Below are 23,909 nucleotides of genomic sequence, written 5' to 3'. Positions count from 1 at the left end.
ACTCGAGTGGAAAAAAGCATGTACCCCCTAATTGCCCCCTTCCACTTGAGTCATACATAATTGTCCATTTCGAGCGGGCCGTGTTACGAAGCACTGAGGTACGCCCTGACCTCGTCCATCTATCTCCTCCACGCGGAGTTACCTGAGAGCTATCCAACTCCCCCGCCAGCACCCTGGCCGTTTCGCAAGAGCCATTAGCGAGGACACCGCCGGGATCCATCTCGTCACGTCCCTCAAGAACAGTGGAAACATCCGTCCCATCTACCCGGCGCACCCGTTGCAAGCCTTAACTGATACATGTCTGTGATTATTAGGCCACTATTTCACTAGAAAAAAATAGGAGCACCTACCAGCCATGCGTGAACTAAGTTCTGGGAAAGGGCAACCGATTTAGGCCTGATATAGTGGAAGTCCAACCATGGGCGTACCCAGCGAGGGTCAGCTTTTGGTGTGACATCCCTTCACGGTTAAAAATAGTATAAGATATATGTTTCATAACCTCACGTAAAAATTCATGCCGCAAAATATCTGTTGAGTTATTATAACCTTGGTTTATTTAAGTATACTGCATTTCTCGAAAATTATGACCTCCTAAAATAAATAGCGGTGATCTAAAAAATATTTTCAGGCAAACTAGTTTTTTTCCCGCTATTCTGGTGTCTAGTAGATGAGTTGAGTAAATTCTGTTACACTTCATTTAACTACAAATTAATTCCGTAATAATTCGATAAGGGTAAAATATATAATTTAAAAAATCATGCGAACGGCATCTCTTTGTGCCTATGCGCTTATGAAAACCATATAAATTTCAATGGTAATAAAAAACTTGTCCAAATGAACGTAAAGCAGTCTTTTCAAATTTATTTTCTTAATGCGTTCGTACCTCCTGGAAGTGCGGAATAATTATTGATGAATTATTCCGTATGTACGAAAAATAAGTTATTCTTTAGTTGGTTTTTTAATAACCAATACATTTAGAAATACTCCATAAAGTTAACTAAACCAGTGGTGTAGTCGTGATTTCCTAGGGGAGAATGCCAAAACGCTTTTGGTACTTTATGAATAGTACACTTTTATTTGTTTATTTTGCAATTAGTTTGAAAATTAGTGCAAAATTTTTAAAAATTATTTTATAGGGCTGTATCATCGAATGAATCATTGTTTTAACTCGCGCGTAGGTTTGAATAGGTGAGAATAGGGCTTATCTCAGACTTAGACGCAAGCGAATTTGACGCATTCAGGGAAGGGGGGGCATTTAACAGTAACATTTTCAGGGTTATGATGCAACGAAACCATGGTAACACGTATTTTATAGCAAAGAATCGTGCGTGATAATCAAATTCAAATGATTTTCGGCCTGAAAAACAATTGTGCAGCTGAAAATGATTTGAATAACGATTACGAGAGTGCGTGATCACCTATTTAACAGGTTAGGGCAGGATTTGGAGAACCGAGTACGAGTGGTGAAAGGCCACATATTCTAAAGGTTATATTCAAGGAATACGCATTGATAATGGTGAGCAAATCATATTTTTACTGAGCCGTGGGAGGTTTATTTAAGCATAAATATTGCTATTTTTAATAACATTTTTTCGCCATTATTCCTCATTACAAAATTATTAAATTCCTAAGAATAAATTTCCTGAACTCGATTGTTTCTGGCTTTACCTTGTGAAAATCCATTCTGAACAATAAAAAGTTATGGTACCTTTTCGTACGATTTATTCAATACGACCGGTTTCGTCGCTGAGGCGACATCATCAGGTACAGAAATCGTTATATTAACAGTTATTTTGCTGTTTTTTATCTGGTTGCTATTACGCGTTGGTAGGGGAGGGTTGCGTTGGGGTTGGAGCGTGACTCAGCGTCAGGGGAATTTCCAAGAGGGGTGAATAGTTGATAAAAATATTTTCCTTTGCTAAAATTCCATTCTTGATGTGCTTCCTTATCTTCAACTCCTCCAAGCAGTCCATCCTTCCCTTTTCCTCAAGGTGGAGAATTTCCGGAACAAAATCGCTCCTGTGGTCACTCTTCCATAAGTGTTTCGCGAAATAAGATTTGTCTATCTCCCCGTTTCTCAAATGCCTTCCGTGTTCTTCTGTTCTTAATCGGAACGAACGTCCAGTCTGGCCTATGTAACAGGTCTCACAGTCACTGCACTTGAGTTTGTAAATGCTACTTCTATCATTTATGTCAATTTTATCTTTCGTATTGCATAATAACGCCCTTAAGTTAGATGTGTTATAATATGCAATTTAAATTCTTCTCTGGTAAAATAAATTAATGAAAATAAAAAAATAAATGAAAGTAAAATAAATAAATTTCCTGATAAATTCTAATTCATCATATTAAAATATGAGAGCATGTAGAAAAATTTAGAAAACAAAAAAAAATATTTACAGATATATACCTACTGTAATACCAAGAAGTATGTAGAGCTATGCATAAAGAATATCCTGGGAACTCCATACCGTCCCCTCTCCTCTATGGCCGTGAATCCAGCAGCTATCGTTTATATCAGCTCTTACGAGAATGTGAAAATAAGACAGGGTGGAGCGGTCTTGAGTTGAACATGGGGGAGGCGGTAGGTTGGAGGGGAAGTTAAGAGAGACTCACTCACGTGCGTGCGTAAGGCACGCTTCTGTGCCAGCAGTGTGCTGCGTGTCCACGCATCCAATGATTTCTCCATCATTTGGGAAAAAGAAGAGAGTGGGGAAGCAAGAGAAGTTGGAGGAGAGGTGTAAAAAAGGTTTTGGTCTCCGTCGCGAGTCGGTACTCAACGCAGTAAACCACTTCGGGACGAACGACGAACCGGTCACGCGCTAAGCTTACTTTCCGAGGATCTTCTGGGGCGGCCGCATGTGAGATAGTGGCCCATAAAGAGAGAGGATACGACCGATTTGGGACGAGGGAGCATGCCGTGCCACGACAAGGCGCTCCGGAGGATGGAGACGACAGACATAACGGTAAGACGACCGCGATCATATCTCTGGCCGCTCGGCAGCTGTTTGCACACGAGTTCCAAGGGAGTGTAGTGTATCCATTCACTTACTTACTTTCGCTATCTTGCCGCATCTTGTCTTCGATACATCTCCGGCAGGCAAAGCGTTCGAATACATGAGCTTTCCCGAAATCCGGCAACATTTTTAATGTGGGTAAACTCTTCTCGGGATTCCCACCGGGTTAATTTTTCCATATGCTGAAATATGATTTGAGCTTGCCCGGCGAATGATGTGGGTAAACTCTTCTCGGGATTCCCACCGGGTTAATTTTTCCATAATGACCAACGTTTCAAGCTGCGACTCGGGGCTCATACTCAGGGCTGAATGGTGTTTTATTTTTTTGTTGGATGTTGTTTTATTTGTTTCCAACAAAACAAATACAACAACAACAACAGCATCAATCAGCCATGAGGATGAGCCCCGAGTCCGAGCTTGAAACGTTGGCCATTATGTAAAAATTAACCCGGTGGAAATCCCGAGAAGAGTTTACCCACATCATTCGCCGGGCAAGCATCAAATCATATTTCAGCATTTTTAATATTCATGTTGATGTTCGTACTATTGCGATCATTCTTAGTTGCGTACAAATGTCAGTTTCAATATTTTCTGCATAGGGTGGAGAAAAATTGTGTCGCGTAATTTTAATCAAGAACAGCTGATTCCAGTAGGAACCAAAATTAATTATGATGTGTAGGTCGAAAACGCACCAATATTAAAATACAGAAACTTTGAGCTAAGTACTCCGATTGGCCGTGAGTTTGCCCTGTTGCCGGACACTCTGGACAAATCGAATACTTTGCCTGTTGGAGATTGCGATGTATTCAAGGAAGCTTGATAGCTCAGTGGTAGAGCGGGACAGGACAAATTCGCGGCCAATCGGAGCGATTAGCTTCAAGTTAATGATGGTGCAACCTGAAATATCTACCCAAAATGCGCAAATTATCGGAAGCGGATATATACATATTGCTTCTCAGGGAAAGAATTTAAATCGCTATCGATTTAATTTGATCGTCTAAAGCTTACGTAACAAAATTTGAATTCGCCTAAAAAAAAATCGAAAAAAAAAATAAATAACAACGTAAAAATTATTATCACAGGTTTATCAAAAAATCAAACCTTGTGGATATTAGTGAAACATTCAAAAGCATTATAAAACGATAATTACTATTGAACGGTAATTTATTAAAAAATGCTATTGTAAATAAAGGTATTTTAATTCTAAAAAAATAAATTAAAATATTTCTGAAGCTAAACAACTTTATTTTTAAACAACAACGCTTTTGAAACATCGGGAATTGAAAAGAGGTGACAATTACGCGAGTTCTAACCATTCGTGATTAGTTTGAATTCGCCTATTGAGGCTGAAATGATTTGAGTAACGGTTAAGAGGATTCGTGATCAGTCATTTAACGTGAGCAAAGATTTGGAGAAGCGTATACGTGTAGTGAAAGGCTGTCAGAGCAGCAATCACGATTCAAAGTATGTTCTATTTTGGGAACACGCATTGATTATTTTGAGCAAATCATATTTTCACAGAGCCGTGGGAGGTAAATACTATAATTTTAATTTATTTTCTCCAATATTCCTTTTATCCAAATAGTTACTGATCTTGGAATCATCTTCAATAATTTTTTGGTGTTCTAGTAATAATATCAATAGATGAGTTGGAAGGATACTTACAGCATTGTATTATTATTAATTCATTGATCCGTGTATTGTTGCGATTATGAGATTTATGGTACCTTGATAGGGAAATACATATCTATGGAATGGAAAAATTAGCTCAGTAGGCCTAAAAAAGCTATTTTCCACCAATGAATAACAGATAAACTTAAATTAAGAAGGAGGCGCATTTCCTGTTTCGATGATGATGATGTCTTGTTGATAACAAAAACCTTATGGTGGGAAGATTATAGGCCATCTTTCATAAAATAAAAATAAAATCAGAAACAGCTACAAGCTTCATTTCGTAGATTTAGCTAATCATTTAGGCATCATTTCAGTGAATACTTTGTAGAATATTTCCGTTATACGTTAAAATACTAAAAAATAGATTCTAGAATGAAATTTAAGCACGTGTAAACTGTATTTTAAAATCTATCTGCCCTAAATGCTCAACATATTAGTAGCAGGTAGTTATTAATTCTCAGGGAAAAAATTGAAATTGCTATCGACCTTATTTGAGCATCAAAACCTTACGTAACAAATTGGCAGTCGGTGGTATCTTGAGAAACATATGCTACAGCCACTCATAAAAGCAGGAGGAGCGGTAGCGAAAGAAATTAACCCGGATAATGTTTGCGAAATGGAATGGTCGTATCTCGCGATGAGAAAGTCCAAGACTTCGACCTCATGAATTCATGATTTGAGAAAAGTTCCACATATTCAATCCAGATAAATCGATTAGATGGCATCTTCTAATCAAGAAGATCAGGAACTAAAATTGAGAGATGACGAGATGTGTATTAATGAGAACATTTATACCTTGTTTTCACATCAGTTTGTGAATGTAAATGATGTAAAAAATATGAAATAAAATTTATATTGTCACTACAAGCAAAACAATTTCTCTCAAAGAGACTGCCCCTCGTAGAGCTAGTTTTTCTGAATTTAACACTCCAAAAATTATTTTTCAGCATCAGAATTGGGATTGACAAATTATGGATGCAATGTTATACGAAAATTCGAAGCACTCGTGAACGAAAACTTTTGTTTCTGTCATAGAAAAATGACACAGGATAAGGGCATAACAATCATGGATAACAATCGCCAATGAAAAGCGCCTGTGGGTTAACCTTATATCGGATGGTTGGCTTAAAAATTAAAAATAAGTAAGAAATCCTCATCGTCTTTATTTTTTAGTATAGGCTTGCTTCCCTTGAGACATCTTTTTATTTACAAGGATTTACGGCGATTTTTCATGAGAAGTGGAAATACGGGGTTATTATTATACAAACGTCCTTCCTTAACCCTACAAAGATCACGTATTACTTTACCAAGACCTAACCTTACGCTGTATAAACGTTGTTTCTTGTTTATAGGCCCAAAAGTGTTTAACTTATTACCTGATTCATGTCTGAAAGCAAACAATAATAACGCAATTATGAAAAATATAGTCTTGGTTGTTTAGAATTCAAAGTATGGAGGATATTTTTCTATGATATGATACTATGTAACACATGTACGTACTTACTTCAATTCAAATGATGTGCCTAACATGTTTATATGTCAGCATGACCCTATGTAAATGATGGTAGCCATAAAACAGGTTGTCCTTAATGGCTACCTAAAGTTACTCCGTTTTAAGTAATTAATTCTATTTTGTAATTTTTTTGAGTAATAAAACAATTTATTTATTGTTTATTTTAATTATTAGTTTGAGTCAGAAAATGTTAAATCAAACAAGTAAAAATTTGGAGTAATCTGATTGTGATCTTAATCAAGGCTGTAGGCATAAAATGTTTCTGGCAGGGTTTTTTGGATTGGGGGCAGACATTTAGTATTTTTTTTCAGCTTTCGAACAAATTTGTGAGCGACCGACTAAACAGAACCTTAGTTTACGCATTAAAAAGTTTTAAAGAACGTAGCTTTGTTCATATATGCGTAATGCGTATGTTTTTCATGCATATCTGTAGCAGGGGACACGCCAACATGATAGCTTCCTTCATCAAAGAAAACGAAAGGCATTGATATGCGATTCGTTACCCACCATTAGCGTATTCATAATATAGAAATTATGTGAGAAAATTATTTTAGAAATCCCAGTTTAGACGAATGTAAATGGTCAATTTTAACCTCATTTGAAAAAGGCCAGATTGGCGGCTATGCGATGCCACTCCACGTGACGTCACAGGGGCGCAGATGCTATACGAGTAGTCAGGAGTTTTACATCGTCTGAGATTAGCAAAGCATGCATGAGCCACAGAGCACAGGGTTCAACATCTCTTAATAATCACCTATTAAAATTGCCTATGGTCGTAAAGTTTCCTCCATTTGATAGGGTATTAATAATCCTTATTTAATCCAAGCAATACTTGCTAGCAGGGTACTCTGGTACCTGCTAGCAGCCTGCATAGTAGTAGAGCTCATAGCCTCGCACCAAGGTGGTCTCACACGGCGGAAGCCGGAACCATAATGACGTCACAATGGCTTTTCACAACATTCATACTTTGCCATTGCGTTTTCGCGCGCTTGAAAATTTTTACTTTTCATTTAATCGCGAAAAATAGATTTCATCATTTAAAATCTAAAAGCGTTAAATGCGTACTCCAGGAGTAATAATATTTCGATTTAGGCAATAAAAAAATAGGCTTGTTCACTTCATTTAACACTAGGAGGACGGGAGTTTGCGGCTACCAAGAAAAATGGCTATGGGCCATTTTCACCCATCATGTTTTCCAGGTTCAAGCAAATTCTCGTATCATCAAATTGTCCAACTCCCTGTCATATATCCGTGATGCAGAATGAAACACGTCATGAAGGAGGAAAAATCACTTGCTGATGATAAAATTCCAAGGACAAATGCAATTTTTAGTGGAGACCAAGGAATATAATAGTTTTTACTTAAGAAATCCGCAAATGAAGCAATCAGAGCAATCCTTATTTGTGGAAACTAATGGAATAATTGTTTTTTAGCAATCCGTATATCGTTACAATCCTAAATATCGGAAAACAAAAGTGAAATACAATAAAAAGGTTTCAAATATTCTACTTAATGTATTCTGATATTTAATTTTATTCATAAAGAAATACTCTTGGTGTATAGAAGGAAACGGAGAAAAACATGTCCTTAATAATAGAAATTGGGGAGTAGGGGGAAATGAGTACGTTAATTTTTTAAGTTTAAATGGTTTAATTTTTATGTTTTATGGGTCATTTTGACCCTTACCTGACCTTCTAGGTATAAAATCCACTGTAGAAATGTCTATGAGTAATTGCGAAACTATTTTTATAATACCTTAGTATGAGATATCATATACAAATTGACGAAATTTCAGAGGAATAGGGGTTGCAAAGAGAGTTGAATTTAATTTTGAACGTGGTAGATGTGTCAAAATGACCCATCGCCTCCTATAGAAGAGTTGCTAATGATAAAATTCTTGGGACAAATGCAATATTTAGTGGAGACCAAGAAATATAACAATTGTTACTTAAGAAATCCGTAAATGAAGCAATCAGAACGATTCGTATCAATTTTTAGTGGAAACTAATGGAATAATGGCTTTTTATCAATCCACAAATCTTATCAAATGCTTATATAATTAGAGTTCGTGGTGTCCGAATTAAAATTCTGGTATATAAAGAGGGGACACACCTTACACCGTTGTTCCCAACAATATTGTAGGGCGAGTTCGAACTTACTGCATCCCTCTTCTAGCGCTACCACCTTTATTTGAAGAGAAGTTAGCATCAGGTTATTGTGAAAGGCTTTATGGAAATGTGGCGCACGCTCGCTCTTGGTGCGATCCCGTGAACCAAAGGGCAGAAATGAAAAATATTTGAGGTGAAGCACTAAAAATGTCTGAAGAGTCGTTGAAAAAAAACAGACAAGTGTGATAGAATAATTCGAGATTGACATCATCTTTAGCTATGCCCGAAAAAACCCAAAAATTCCAAAATTTCTTAGCTTTAAGCGCGATGCGGCTCGTTTTCCCGATTTTCCGATTACAAAAAAAATTTAAATGATTTATTTTCTCACCAAACGGAACAAATATATATAAAATGAGAACTATCCTAGGCTGGCATGTCAACATTGCCAGCTACTCTCCTAATGAAGTCGTTTTTCATGGGTAAGATGTTGATTTAGCTTTAGCCAAATCAATAATTGGGTGCCTAGCAACCAACTATTCACGGGATAACCACACATTCAACGTCCTATCATACTCGTCGAGAAACTTTGGAGGCGGTCTCAAAGGCTTTGAGACCCGATTTTCAGTGCGATTCAATAAATAATCACACTCGAAGCTCAAAGGGAGCTCTCTAGTAATGTGCGATGCTGTCATGAATGGAGGGGCGGAAGGAGAGATGTGTTGAAATTTAAATTGATACCCTTTAGCCCTTACGGATAGACTATGAGAGACATTTCTTGAAAGAGATTCTTGTGTTCATAGAATCACTGCCCTTTGCGAAAAAAACTGTTGAAATATCAACAGTTAATTGGGACCACTGTATCCAACAGTAACGGCTGAATTCATCAATAACTATTGGATTATAAGTTACTGTTATAGTTAACAATTACTTTTAGTTTTAACCGTTACTGTTAGTTTTAACAGTTACTTTTAGTTTTAACCGTTACTGTTAATTTTAACCGTTATTGTTAGTTTTAACAGTTACTTTTAGTTTTAACCGTTACCGTTAGTTTTAACAGTTACTTTTAGTTTTAACCGTTACTGTTAGTTTTAACAGTTACTGTTAGTTTTAACAGTTACTGTTAGTTTTAACAGTTACTTTTAGTTTTAACTGTTACTTTTAGTTTTAACCGTTACTGTTAGTTTTAACCGTTACTGTTAGTTTTAACAGTTAATTTTAGTTTTAACCGTTACTGTTAGTTTTAACAGTTACTTTTAGTTTTAACTGTTACTGTCAGTTTTAACAGTGGTCCCAATTTACTGTTGAAATTTCAACAGTTTTTTCGCTAAGGGTGGAAACTGCGTAGTAAACCCCGGATAAGTAAAGCTAAGAGGTTAGATTTTGTTAAGCCAAGAATTTAGAAAAAAACCTGTGTAATCGTAACCGTCGTTCCAATCATACCTATCTACATTAGCTGTGACGCATTGAATTTAAGGCTTGGGAAATTAAAGATATAGAATTAATAAAGGGAAAAGCTAACGTCAGTCGGGAAAATTCTTGCTACAGTGGCTAGGCAGCAATCAATGATATATGGCGAAGGGAACATTCGCTTTTATTTAAAAGTGTATTTTTTTCCCGTGAAAGAGATTCAGTTTAATATTTCGAACCGTGTTTTCAAATTTAAATGTAGTGTACCTATTTTAAAAAAGAGTGCCTGAAAAATATTTTGTCGTCAATTGAGAAAGAAATATTACTAACGGTGAAATTGAAGTAGTTAATCTAGATTTTATAGGATCCTCTTGTCTAACCAAGTCAAGATTAATGTCAACCACCGTTCACGGCCTGAAACTTTCTGAATTAAAGAAAAGTTGTTAGTGTCAATACAAATCATAGTTATCTCCATAAAGGTTGTTCCAACTGTTAAGGATGTCGGATAATATTAAAAATATTGATAAGTTAGGAGTTTCCTCGTGCTTCCATTCCTATGGGATCCCTTCTTAAAATATGGTAAGAAATTATTTCCTTTTTTTTTTAGAGCGTCTCAGTTTTTAAATCAAGCGAATTTTCTTAATTTAAATATCGTATAGGATACGTATAAAATCAATTTAAACTAATAAATTTTTGGTGGTTTGGTGTGTAAAATTTATAAAAAATTATGAGAATATTTACTTCTATACACGTTTTTACCACTATACCGGTGGTTTGGGGTGTAAAATTTATCAAAAATTATGAGAATATTTACTACTATACAGGTTTTTACCACTATACCGGTGGTTTGGGGTGTAAAATTTATCAAAAATTCTCATAATTTTCTTTGGTGAAAACGTGTTTTTCACATTCAATCCCGTCAGGGAAGACAAGTAAAGAATTGGCTTTTACTAGTTATTGTTTATTAAACATGGGTTAGGAAATTTGTACTCTGGGTGCCTATTGACTTTAAGAAAATATTTTTTCTGCATGGGATAATCTCACGTCGTCATGGGGTGACTTTGTCTCGCGGCATAAACTTCATTATTTTGCTAGGGGCAATGATAGGTTAATTTAACATAAGTTTTCATTCAACGATTCACTATAAACAGTGAAACGTTCTCTGAAGGCCGAAAATACTATACCTTAACATACATCACCTGATACTAAAAATTTTTAGTCAGCCACACTTAGGAAATCTAAAAACTACAATATGAATAGAAATAAATAGCGCATTTCAAAATTGAAAATGAGTTAATTTTGGGTTATATAATCAGCGCAAGCTCTGGGAATACATTGCCGGTAGACACATCGTTAGATCTCAAAATGAACCATAAATATCGGCCTACATTATGTCGAGATGGATTATTTGAAAGCTCTGAGCCTATAATTCCCCGCCAAAACATATTGAATTTTGATTTTCACGGGCAATTTTTTTTTCCCTAAGAGCTGCCGTTACGTCACGGATGTTTGGATGGAATGTGCTCCTGGGAAAGCACATAAAGATATCTTTCCCTTTTGATTGCCATTCATAACGTTCTACGGACCAGTATTAAAACCGGTTTTTTTCTTTAATCGCCCGTGGACGCCATAAATTTCACTTAATTTCTGATCGGTTTGGTCGGAGTGGATCTTGTTTTTGGATGATGCGTTAATTTTTTTCCTTATTTCGCTGAAACACGGACTGGGATATTCTTTTTTTTTTGGGAATATCTTTTCGAGCTGATCAAGCGCAAACACTATCGACGTTAATGGTCGTACTCGGGACATTTTGGGTATCATCTAGCATACCGATAGCCTTTTTTTTCAAGTTGCGATGGCATTAAAGAAATGAAGTCTCCCTTTTTGATCGCTGTGCCACTTAATTTCGTGACATATAACATTTGAATACAAAATTTGAGTCAGACCTTTCGATAGAAACTCTATTAATTCATTCCGAATGGCATGGTAATTCATATTTCTGTCTGAAGAATATTTTTTTAATTGCAATTTTGCTCCGTTCACAACTATCAATGGAAAGCGATTTTCATTCATTGGGATTAATGTGTGAATATAATGTCTACATACCATTGATGCACATCTATAATCTGACGCCATTGGTCGACATATTATCTTTATAGCTACATCGATGATATTTTGACCAATCAAATTATTACAAATTATTAGCAACTAATTATCCAAAATATTAATTCGTAATCGTGCAAAAACCCCTCTTCACTCCTCAAAAATGAAGCCTTTGATTTATTTCTATGTGGCGCATTTGAAGCAAATGAATTCCGAATCTGCTATCTCAGCGTCCTAAACAACAATATATCTATCGACCTTTGGGCTATATTGTTGATGGATGAAAATGTCTCTCTGATCATGGAGGAAGATTAATTTGTTATGTACTAAGCTAATGAGGCTCAAACTCATTTCCCAGGAATATGAAAGATATGAATGTAACCCTAAGATCATAACCCATAACCAAACAGCAAATGTCTGAGCTTAATCTCTAGTCTCCGCAAAACGTTCAAAAATCTTTCGGACCTTAAGCTGAAAAAAACCTCTTCACTTTAGTCATTTGAACACTTTTTTGGTACTCAACATATCAATTTCTCAATATTGCTAAAATACAAACAAAAATTGTGCAGGAGTGAATATTGTTTAGCGAGGATCGCAGAGTTACCAGAAAAATCATCGAGATCTGCGAATACAAATCTTCATCTTGAGGTATAAATTACATGGCATTGATTGCCGCTGGCAATGGTAGAACGTAGCAATATGCATTTTTAGTACAACAATTTTTAAAGTATTTAGACATTTCTGCAAGAGTGCTTATTTCAGCTTCGTTAGACTAGCAAAAATAACCTCTTTATGAAAAAAAATTTCAGAGCTTCGAAGCTACGACATTATATGCAACAACTCGCACGCTCCGCGCGCTCGTTAAGGGGCTCCGCCCCTTAAAAACCCCGGTTCCGGCTTCGCCGTCTACATTTGTGGTCGCTCGAAGACTTTTAAAGTTCGAATAATCTCACCTCAGCTAGGGGCCGGGGGTAGGGAGGCGCCCCACTCATTCCTCGAAACGGCTTCGCCGTTCCACGCTGGAGGGCGGCTTCGCCGCCCAGGGGTTGAGTGTGAGTTGAGATGGGTGGAGTCTACAGCGGCTGCGCCGCTTGAACATTGGGGCGGCTTCGCCGCCCTAGGGTTACTGAAGCTCCCCCTCGCCTACGCCAGTCACTCCTCGGAACGGCTTCGCCGTTCCTCGTTGTGGGGCGGCTTCGCCGCCTTGGGGTCGAGGAGCCCCCCCGCGGCTGCTCCGCTTAGTCTTCATTAATGCTCTTCTCCACCGAGAGGGGTGCCCAGGGGGATTCGGGGGTTGTAATGTGTTATGCATGCGGTCACTAATCGTCCACAGTGATCACGTAGCGATGATTGTAAAGGATAGTGCAATGCGGAGTAATAGTGGCGACAAGTACCCATAAAAGAAGACTTAATGGCAAGTTTTTCATTTTTTGCGGGGGTTCCAACGGAATACCGGGGGGTTTATACTTGTGTTACACCATTGGTCACAAATAGTTCTCATAAATTCCGTGCCGATAAGTCCTAGGGGTCCGGAACAGTGGTCTGACGATTCTTTTACCTGGGGAGGCGATTTATTAGACATTTTTTGGGAGGTTTCACGGGGTAATCGGGGGTTTTAATAAGTGGTTGGGGCACCGGTTAAATTGTGACGAAAACTACTCGGAAAGGCGACTCGGCGGAAAAGCGAAAGGTTTCTGGTATTTTTTCCCGTATGGTTTACGGTTGCTCGCCTTCACCAAATATTCTGGATCTAGAGCTCAGAGGGGACGGGTAGTGTGGCGTAATGTTTGCGAGAAGTACCCAAATAGGAGACTAAATGACACATTTTACGATTGGGAGGGATTTCAGGGGGATATCGGGGGTTTAAATATGTGTACTCCTGGCGGTCACCATCCATTTACATAAATTCCGTGGGGATGAGTCGTTGGGGGCGGTGGAATAGTCACGAAAAGTACCCAAAAAGTAGACTTATATGCAAAATTTTAATTTTTGGGGGGGTGTATGAGGGTTTACCGGGGGTTTATAGGTTTTTACTGCCAGCGGTGATCAATCGTCCACATCAATTCCGTAGCGATGAGTGGTAAGGATTGGAAAAGCGGCGGAATTGTGACGAAAAGTACCCGATAAGGTTACTTATGTGCAAATTTTAATTTTTAGGGGGTTTCGGGGGGTTTAAAGATGACGATACTATATGGTCACATTCATTTACTGTCATATCTAACAGAAGTGTGCCCTATGACATCCATATTTCGAGAGTAATACAATAAAAAGCAAACCAGTCCCCGAAAAAAGTGAGTAGTGCCCGCCATTTTTATTTTTTTAAGGTTAAACACATTGAATCATTTATTAAACGTTCATGTTTTCTGAAATAAATAAGTGTATGTAACTACAAAGTTTGAAAGAAATCGGTCAGGTTAAAATTGACATAATCTTGTGTTAATCTTTTGGAAATCGTACTTTTCGGTGATTTTCGGAATATTTTAATTTTTTTCTGAGTAACCAAGGACGACGAAAGAAAATTGTTACCTACATTTCGTAGATGATGTTGAGAGCATATATAATAATCATTTTCGTTATCATACACTTGAAATTAAGTCGAGGGGAGCGGAAGGGATGAAATTATTTTCGAAAAACCAATTTTTGGACGCCATTTTGGCTACAAGTTTCTTTAACAGAAACTAAAAACATTACAGAATTACGTGCCCACGTTCATTAGCTTTCAGAAACTGCATTAACTATGCATGTGGCACGTACGGTTCGCGCGCAGTAAAATTAAAACCGAAAGACGGTCCCCGGAAAAAGCGCGATTTCGGCCATTTTGTCGACCTAGCGACGACACGTGGCGGAAACTTCCGGTTTTCGGATTTTTCCTCCGGATCATTTCGGGTTCCCCGCACGCGTGCCAAATTTCAGCTCTCCAGCACTTCTAGAAGTGGTCGGGAATTTGTATCCATGAGTGAGTCAGTCACCACAAGGGCTGTATATAGATAGGACTCGCACGCTCCGCGCGCTCGTTAAGGGGCTCCGCCCCTTAAAACCCCGGTTCCGGCTTCGCCGTCTACATTTGTGGTCGCTCGAAGACTTTTAAAGTTCGAATAATCTCACCTCAGCTAGGGGCCGGCTTCGCCGGCCAGGGGGTAGGGAGGCGCCCCACTCATTCCTCGAAACGGCTTCGCCGTTCCTCGCTGGAGGGCGGCTTCGCCGCCCAGGGGTTGAGTGTGAGTTGAGATGGGTGGAGTCTACAGCGGCCGCGCCGCTTGAACGTCAGGGCGGCTACGCCGCCCGAAGGTTACTGAAGCTCCCCCTCGCCTACGCCAGTCACTCCTCGGAACGGTTTCGCCGTTCATCGTTGTGGGGCGGCTTCGCCGCCTTGGGGTCGAGGAGCCCCCCCGCGGCTGCTCCGCTTAGTTCTCATTAATGCTCTTCTCCACTGAGAGGGGTGCCCAGGGGGATTCGGGGGTTTTAATGTGTTATGCATGCGGTCACTAATCGTCCCGTAGCGATGATTGTAAAGGGTAGTGCAATGCGGAGTAATAGTGGCGACAAGTACCCATAAAAGAAGACTTAATGGCAAGTGTTCATTTTTTGCGGGGGTTCCAACGGAAAACCGGGGGGTTTATACTTGTGTTAAACCAGTGGTCACAAATCGTTCTCATAAATTCCGTGCCGATAAGTCCTAGGGGTCCGGAACAGTGGTCTGACAATTCTTTTACCTGGAGAGGCGATTTATTAGAAATGTTTTGGGAGGTTTCACGGAATTATCGGGGGTTTTAATAAGTGGTAGGGGCATCGGTTAAATTGTGACGAAAACTACTCGGAAAGGCGACTTTAAAATTCATTAATTTTTTTTTCAGCGATGTTCTAGGAGGTGATCGGGGGTTTCTGGTATTTTTTCCCGTATGGTTTACGGTTGCTCGCCCTCACCAAATATTCCGGATCTAGAGCTCAGAGGGGATGGGTAGTGTGGCGTAATGTTTGCGAGAAGTACCCAAATAGGAGACTAAATGACACATTTTACATTTGGGAGGGATTTTAGGGGGGCTACCGGGGGTTTTAAATGTGTACTCCTGGCGGTCACCATCCATTTACATATATTCCGTGGGGATGAGTCGTTGGGGGGCGATGGAATAGTCACGAAAAGTACCCAAAAAGGTAGACTTATATGCAACAATTTTTTTTTGGGGGGGGGGGTGTATGAGGGTTTCCGGGGGGTTTATAGGTTTTTACTGCCAGCGGTCATCATACGTCCACATCAATTCCGTAGCGATGAGTGGTAAGGATTGGAAAAGCGGCGGAATTGTGACGAAAAGTACCCGAAAAGGCTACTTATGTGCAAATTTTAATTTTTTAGGGGGGTTTCGGGGGGTTTAAAGATGACGATACTATATGGTAACATTCATTTACTGTCATATCTAACAGAAGTGTGCCCTATGACATCCATATTTCGAGAGTAATACAATAAAAAGCAAACCAGTCCCCGAAAAAAAGTGACTAGTGCCCGCCATTTTTATTTTTTCGCGGTTTTATCCATTGAATCATTTATAAAATGTTTATGTTTTTATGAAATACAATGCATAGTTGTATGTAACTACAAAGTTGGAAAGAAATCGGTCAGGTAAAAATTGACAAAATCTTATGTTAATCTTTTGGAAATCGTAATTTTCGGTGATTTTCGGAATATTTTAATTTTTTTTTGAGTAACCAAGGATGGCGAAAGAAAATTGTTACCTAGATTTCATAGAGGATGTTATAAGCATATATAATAATCATTTTCGTTATCCTACACCTTAAATTAAGTCGAAGGGAGCGGACGTTATGAAATGTTATTCGAAAAAAGAATTTTGGACGCCATTTTGACTGCAATTTTCTTAAAAATAAATTAACAATATTACGTAATTACGTACCCACGTTCATTAGCTTTCAGGAAATGCATCAACGATTCGTATGGCATGCATGGTTCGCGCGCAGGAAAATAAAAACCGAAAGACGGTCCCCGGAATAAGCGCGATTTCGGCCATTTTGTCGTCCTAGCGACGACACGTGGCGGAAACTTCCGGTTTTCGGATTTTTCCTCCGGATCATTTCGGGTTCCCCGCACGCGTGCCAAATTTCAGCTCTCCAGCACGTCTGGAAGTGGTCGGGAATTTGTATCCATCAGTCAGTCAGTTACCCCAAGCGCTGTATATAATAGAGACTCGCACGCTCCGCGCGCTCGTTAAGGGGCTCCGCCCCTTAAAACCCCGGTTCCGGCTTCGCCGTCTACATTTGTGGTCGCTCGAAGACTTTTAAAGTTCGAATAATCTCACCTCAGCTAGGGGCCGGCTTCGCCGGCCAGGGGGTAGGGAGGCGCCCCACTCATTCCTCGAAACGGCTTCGCCGTTCCTCGCTGGAGGGCGGCTTCGCCGCCCAGGGGTTGAGTGTGAGTTGAGATGGGTGGAGTCTACAGCGGCCGCGCCGCTTGAACGTCAGGGCGGCTACGCCGCCCGAAGGTTACTGAAGCTCCCCCTCGCCTACGCCAGTCACTCCTCGGAACGGTTTCGCCGTTCATCGTTGTGGGGCGGCTTCGCCGCCTTGGGGTCGAGGAGCCCCCCCGCGGCTGCTCCGCTTAGTTCTCATTAATGCTCTTCTCCACTGAGAGGGGTGCCCAGGGGGATTCGGGGGTTTTAATGTGTTATGCATGCGGTCACTAATCGTCCACAGTGATCACGTAGCGATGATTGTAAAGGGTAGTGCAATGCGGAGTAATAGTGGCGACAAGTACCCATAAAAGAAGACTTAATGGCAAGTGTTCATTTTTTGCGGGGGTTCCAACGGAAAACCGGGGGTTTATACTTGTGTTAAACCAGTGGTCACAAATCGTTCTCATAAATTCCGTGCCGATAAGTCCTAGGGGTCCGGAACAGTGGTCTGACAATTCTTTTACCTGGAGAGGCGATTTATTAGAAATGTTTTGGGAGGTTTCACGGAATTATCGGGGGTTTTAATAAGTGGTAGGGGCATCGGTTAAATTGTGACGAAAACTACTCGGAAAGGCGACTTTAAAATTCATTAATTTTTTTTCAGCGATGTTCTAGGAGGTGATCGGGGGTTTCTGGTATTTTTTCCCGTATGGTTTACGGTTGCTCGCCCTCACCAAATATTCCGGATCTAGAGCTCAGAGGGGATGGGTAGTGTGGCGTAATGTTTGCGAGAAGTACCCAAATAGGAGACTAAATGACACATTTTACATTTGGGAGGGATTTTAGGGGGCTACCGGGGGTTTAAATGTGTACTCCTGGCGGTCACCATCCATTTACATAAATTCCGTGGGGATGAGTCGTTGGGGGCGATGGAATAGTCACGAAAAGTACCCAAAAAGGTAGACTTATATGCAACAATTTTTTTTTGGGGGGGGGGTGTATGAGGGTTTCCCGGGGGTTTATAGGTTTTTACTGCCAGCGGTCATCATACGTCCACATCAATTCCGTAGCGATGAGTGGTAAGGATTGGAAAAGCGGCGGAATTGTGACGAAAAGTACCCGAAAAGGCTACTTATGTGCAAATTTTAATTTTTTAGGGGGTTTCGGGGGGTTTAAAGATGACGATACTATATGGTAACATTCATTTACTGTCATATCTAACAGAAGTGTGCCCTATGACATCCATATTTCGAGAGTAATACAATAAAAAGCAAACCAGTCCCCGAAAAAAGTGACTAGTGCCCGCCATTTTTATTTTTTCGCGGTTTTATCCATTGAATCATTTATAAAATGTTTATGTTTTATGAAATACAATGCATAGTTGTATGTAACTACAAAGTTGGAAAGAAATCGGTCAGGTAAAAATTGACAAAATCTTATGTTAATCTTTTGGAAATCGTAATTTTCGGTGATTTTCGGAATATTTTAATTTTTTTTTGAGTAACCAAGGATGGCGAAAGAAAATTGTTACCTAGATTTCATAGAGGATGTTATAAGCATATATAATAATCATTTTCGTTATCCTACACCTTAAATTAAGTCGAAGGGAGCGGACGTTATGAAATGTTATTCGAAAAAAGAATTTTTGGACGCCATTTTGACTGCAATTTTCTTAAAAATAAATTAACAATATTACGTAATTACGTACCCACGTTCATTAGCTTTCAGGAAATGCATCAACGATTCGTATGGCATGCATGGTTCGCGCGCAGGAAAATAAAAACCGAAAGACGGTCCCCGGAATAAGCGCGATTTCGGCCATTTTGTCGTCCTAGCGACGACACGTGGCGGAAACTTCCGGTTTTCGGATTTTTCCTCCGGATCATTTCGGGTTCCCCGCACGCGTGCCAAATTTCAGCTCTCCAGCACGTCTGGAAGTGGTCGGGAATTTGTATCCATCAGTCAGTCAGTTACCCCAAGCGCTGTATATAATAGAGACTCGCACGCTCCGCGCGCTCGTTAAGGGGCTCCGCCCCTTAAAAGCCCCGGTTCCGGCTTCGCCGTCTATATTTCTGTTCGCTCGAAGACTTTTTAAGTTCGAATAATCTCACCTCAGCTAGGGGCCGGCTTCGCCGGCCAGGGGGTAGGGAGGCGCCCCACTCATTCCTCGGAACGGCTTCGCCGTTCCTCGCTGAAGGGCGGCTTCGCCGCCCAGGGGTTCAGTGTGCCCCCCCGGGGCTTCCCCGCTTAATACTCGGAACGGCTTCGCCGTTCCTCGTCAAAGTTCGCCATAGCCGCCCAGAGGGCGAAGGCATTTCGGAGCTGTTTAACCGTTTTTCGTTTGAGGGGAGTCCACAGCTTCTGCGCCGCTCATCCGAACATCGGGGCGGCTTCGCCGCCCGAGGGTTACTGAAGCTCCTCCTCGCCTACGCCAGTTACTCCTCGGACGGCTTCGCCGTTCCTCGCTCTGGGGCGGCTTCGCCGCCTTGGGATTGAGGATTTTTTTTGGTGATGTTCCAGGAGGTGATCGGGGGTTTTCTGGTATTTTTCCCGTATGGTTTACGGTGGCTCGCCCTCACCATATATTCCGCATCTAGAGCTCAGAGGGGACGGGACGTGCGGCGTAATGTTTGAGAGAAGTTCCCAAATGGGAGACTTAATGGCACATTTTACATTTGGGGGGTATTTCAGGGGGATTCCGGGGGTTTATGTGTGTATTCCAGGTGGTCACCATCCGTTCAAATAATTTCCGTGGGGATGAGTCGTTGGGGGCGGTGGAATAGTCACGAAAAGTACCCAAAAAGTAGACTTATATGCAACATTTTATTTTTTGGGGGGGTGTATGAGGGTTTACCGGGGGTTTATAGGTTTTTACTGCCAGCGGTCATCAATCGTCCACATCAATTCCGTAGCGATGACTGGTAAAGCTTGGAAAAAGGGCGGAATTGTGACTAAAAGTACCCGAAAAGGCTACTTATGTGCAAATTTTAATTTTTTAGGGGGTTTCGGGGGGTTGCAAGATGACAATACTATATGGTCACATTCATTTAATGTCATATTTAACAGAAGTGTGCCCTATGACATCTATATTTCGAGAGTAATACAATAAAAAGCAAACCAGTCCCCGAAAAAAGTGAGTAGTGCCCGCCATTTTTATTTTTTCGCGGTTAAATACATTAAATCATTTATTAAACGTTCATGTTTTCTGAAAGACAATATATAAGTGTATGTAACTACAAAGTTTGAAAGAAATCGGCCAGGTTAAAATTGACATAATCTTGTGTTAATCTTTCGGAAAACGTAATTTTCGGTGATTTTCGGAATATTTTATTTTTTTTCTGAGTAACCAAGGACGACGAAAGAAAACTGTTACCTACATTTCGTAGACGATGTTATAAGCATATATAATAATCATTTTCGTTATCCTATACCTTAAATTAAGTCGAAGGGAGCGGAAGTTATGAAATTTTAATAGAAAAACGAATTTTTGGACGCCATTTTGGCTGCAATTTTCTTAAAAAGAAATTAACAACATTATGTAATTACGTGCCTACGTTCATCTGCTTTCAGGAAATGCAGTAGCGATCCGTATGGCACACACCATTCGCGCGCAGTAAAATAAAAACCGAAAGACTGTCCCCGAAAAAAGCCCGATTTCGGCCATTTTGTCGTCCTAGCGACGACACGTGGTGGAAACTTCCGGTTTTCGGATTTTTCCTCCGGATCATTTCGGGTTCCCCGCACGCGTGCCAAATTTCAGCTCTCCAGCACTTCTAGAAGTGGTCGGGAATTTGTATCCATCAGTCAGTCAGTCACCACAAGGGCTGTATATAGATAGGACTCGCACGCTCCGCGCGCTCGTTAAGGGGCTCCGCCCCTTAAAAGCCCCGGTTCCGGCTTCGCCGTCTATATTTCTGTTCGCTCGAAGACTTTTTAAGTTCGAATAATCTCACCTCAGCTAGGGGCCGGCTTCGCCGGCCAGGGGGTAGGGAGGCGCCCCACTCATTCCTCGGAACGGCTTCGCCGTTCCTCGCTGAAGGGCGGCTTCGCCGCCCAGGGGTTCAGTGTGCCCCCCCGGGGCTTCCCCGCTTAATACTCGGAACGGCTTCGCCGTTCCTCGTCAAAGTTCGCCATAGCCGCCCAGAGGGCGAAGGCATTTCGGAGCTGTTTAACCGTTTTTCGTTTGAGGGGAGTCCACAGCTTCTGCGCCGCTCATCCGAACATCGGGGCGGCTTCGCCGCCCGAGGGTTACTGAAGCTCCTCCTCGCCTACGCCAGTTACTCCTCGGACGGCTTCGCCGTTCCTCGCTCTGGGGCGGCTTCGCCGCCTTGGGATTGAGGATTTTTTTTGGTGATGTTCCAGGAGGTGATCGGGGGTTTTCTGGTATTTTTCCCGTATGGTTTACGGTGGCTCGCCCTCACCATATATTCCGCATCTAGAGCTCAGAGGGGACGGGACGTGCGGCGTAATGTTTGAGAGAAGTTCCCAAATGGGAGACTTAATGGCACATTTTACATTTGGGGGGTATTTCAGGGGGATTCCGGGGGTTTATGTGTGTATTCCAGGTGGTCACCATCCGTTCAAATAATTTCCGTGGGGATGAGTCGTTGGGGGCGGTGGAATAGTCACGAAAAGTACCCAAAAAGTAGACTTATATGCAACATTTTATTTTTTGGGGGGGTGTATGAGGGTTTACCGGGGGTTTATAGGTTTTTACTGCCAGCGGTCATCAATCGTCCACATCAATTCCGTAGCGATGACTGGTAAAGCTTGGAAAAAGGGCGGAATTGTGACTAAAAGTACCCGAAAAGGCTACTTATGTGCAAATTTTAATTTTTTAGGGGGTTTCGGGGGGTTGCAAGATGACAATACTATATGGTCACATTCATTTAATGTCATATTTAACAGAAGTGTGCCCTATGACATCTATATTTCGAGAGTAATACAATAAAAAGCAAACCAGTCCCCGAAAAAAGTGAGTAGTGCCCGCCATTTTTATTTTTTCGCGGTTAAATACATTAAATCATTTATTAAACGTTCATGTTTTCTGAAAGACAATATATAAGTGTATGTAACTACAAAGTTTGAAAGAAATCGGCCAGGTTAAAATTGACATAATCTTGTGTTAATCTTTCGGAAAACGTAATTTTCGGTGATTTTCGGAATATTTTATTTTTTTTCTGAGTAACCAAGGACGACGAAAGAAAACTGTTACCTACATTTCGTAGACGATGTTATAAGCATATATAATAATCATTTTCGTTATCCTATACCTTAAATTAAGTCGAAGGGAGCGGAAGTTATGAAATTTTAATAGAAAAACGAATTTTTGGACGCCATTTTGGCTGCAATTTTCTTAAAAAGAAATTAACAACATTATGTAATTACGTGCCTACGTTCATCTGCTTTCAGGAAATGCAGTAGCGATCCGTATGGCACACACCATTCGCGCGCAGTAAAATAAAAACCGAAAGACTGTCCCCGAAAAAAGCCCGATTTCGGCCATTTTGTCGTCCTAGCGACGACACGTGGTGGAAACTTCCGGTTTTCGGATTTTTCCTCCGGATCATTTCGGGTTCCCCGCACGCGTGCCAAATTTCAGCTCTCCAGCACTTCTAGAAGTGGTCGGGAATTTGTATCCATCAGTCAGTCAGTCACCACAAGGGCTGTATATAGATAGGACTCGCACGCTCCGCGCGCTCGTTAAGGGGCTCCGCCCCTTAAAACCCCGGTTCCGGCTTCGCCGTCTACATTTGTGGTCGTTCGAAGACTTTTGAAGTTCGAATAATCTCAACACGGCTAGGGGCCGGCTTCGCCGGCCAGGGGGTAGGGAGGTGCCCCACTCATTCCTCGGAACGGCTTCGCCGTTCCTCGCTGAAGGGCGGCTTTGCCGCCTGGGGGTTTAGTGTGCCAGAGGGCGAGGGCATTTCGGAACTGTTTCACCGTTATTCGTTTAAGGGGCGGCTTCGCCGCCCAGAGGTGGGGGGAGTCCACAGCGGTTGCGCCGCTTGAACATCGGGGCGGCTACGCCGCCCGGGGGTTGCTGAAGCTCCCCCTCGCCTACGCCAGTTCCTCGTTGTGGGGCGGCTTCGCCGCCTTGGGGTTGAGGAGCCCCCCCGCGGCTGCTCCGCCTAGTCCTTATAAATGGTCTTCCCCACCGAGAGGGGTGCCCAGGGGGATTCGGGGATTTTAATGTGTTATGCATGCGGTCACCAAAAGTCCACAGTGATCATGTAGCGATGATTGTAAAAGGTAGTGCAATGCGGATTAATAGTGGCGACAAGTACCCATAAAAGAAGACTTAATGGCAAGTTTTTCATTTTTTTTCGGGGGGTTCCTACGGAATACCGGGGGTTTTATACTTGTGTTAAACCAGTGGTCACTAATAGTTCTCATAAATTCCGTGCCGATAAGTCCTAGGGGACCGGAAGAGTGGTCTTACGATTCTTTTCCCTGGAGAGGCTATTTATTAGAAATTTTTTGGGAGGTTTCACGGGGTTATCGGGGGTTTTAATAAGTGGTAGGGGCACCGGTTAAATTGTGTCGAAAACTATTCGGAAAGGCAACTTTAAAATTATTTTTTCGGCGATGTTCCAGGAGGTGATCGGGGGTTTTCTGGTATTTTTTCCCGTATGGTTTACGGTGGCTCGCCCTCACCAAATATTCCGGATGTAGAGCTCAGAGGGCA

General features: G+C 41.2%; 1 protein-coding gene across 1 annotated transcript in view; it reads left to right on the top strand.

Annotated features, from left to right (window-relative positions):
- The first annotated feature begins 2,682 nt into the window (after positions 1 to 2,682).
- The window catches only part of LOC124168277, a 59,920-nt gene continuing 38,693 nt past the window's right edge, over positions 2,683 to 23,909 (top strand). The window contains exon 1 of the mRNA XM_046546422.1: positions 2,683 to 2,966. Coding sequence (XP_046402378.1) covers positions 2,916 to 2,966 — 51 coding nt within the window. The 5' untranslated portion in view covers positions 2,683 to 2,915. The remainder of the gene's footprint in view (positions 2,967 to 23,909) is intronic.

The sequence above is a fragment of the Ischnura elegans genome, chromosome 11, assembly GCF_921293095.1.
Source record: "Ischnura elegans chromosome 11, ioIscEleg1.1, whole genome shotgun sequence".
Classification (NCBI taxonomy): domain Eukaryota; kingdom Metazoa; phylum Arthropoda; class Insecta; order Odonata; family Coenagrionidae; genus Ischnura; species Ischnura elegans.
The sequence above is the reverse complement of the archived record's forward strand: the minus strand, read 5'-3'. Positions and strand labels throughout refer to the sequence as shown.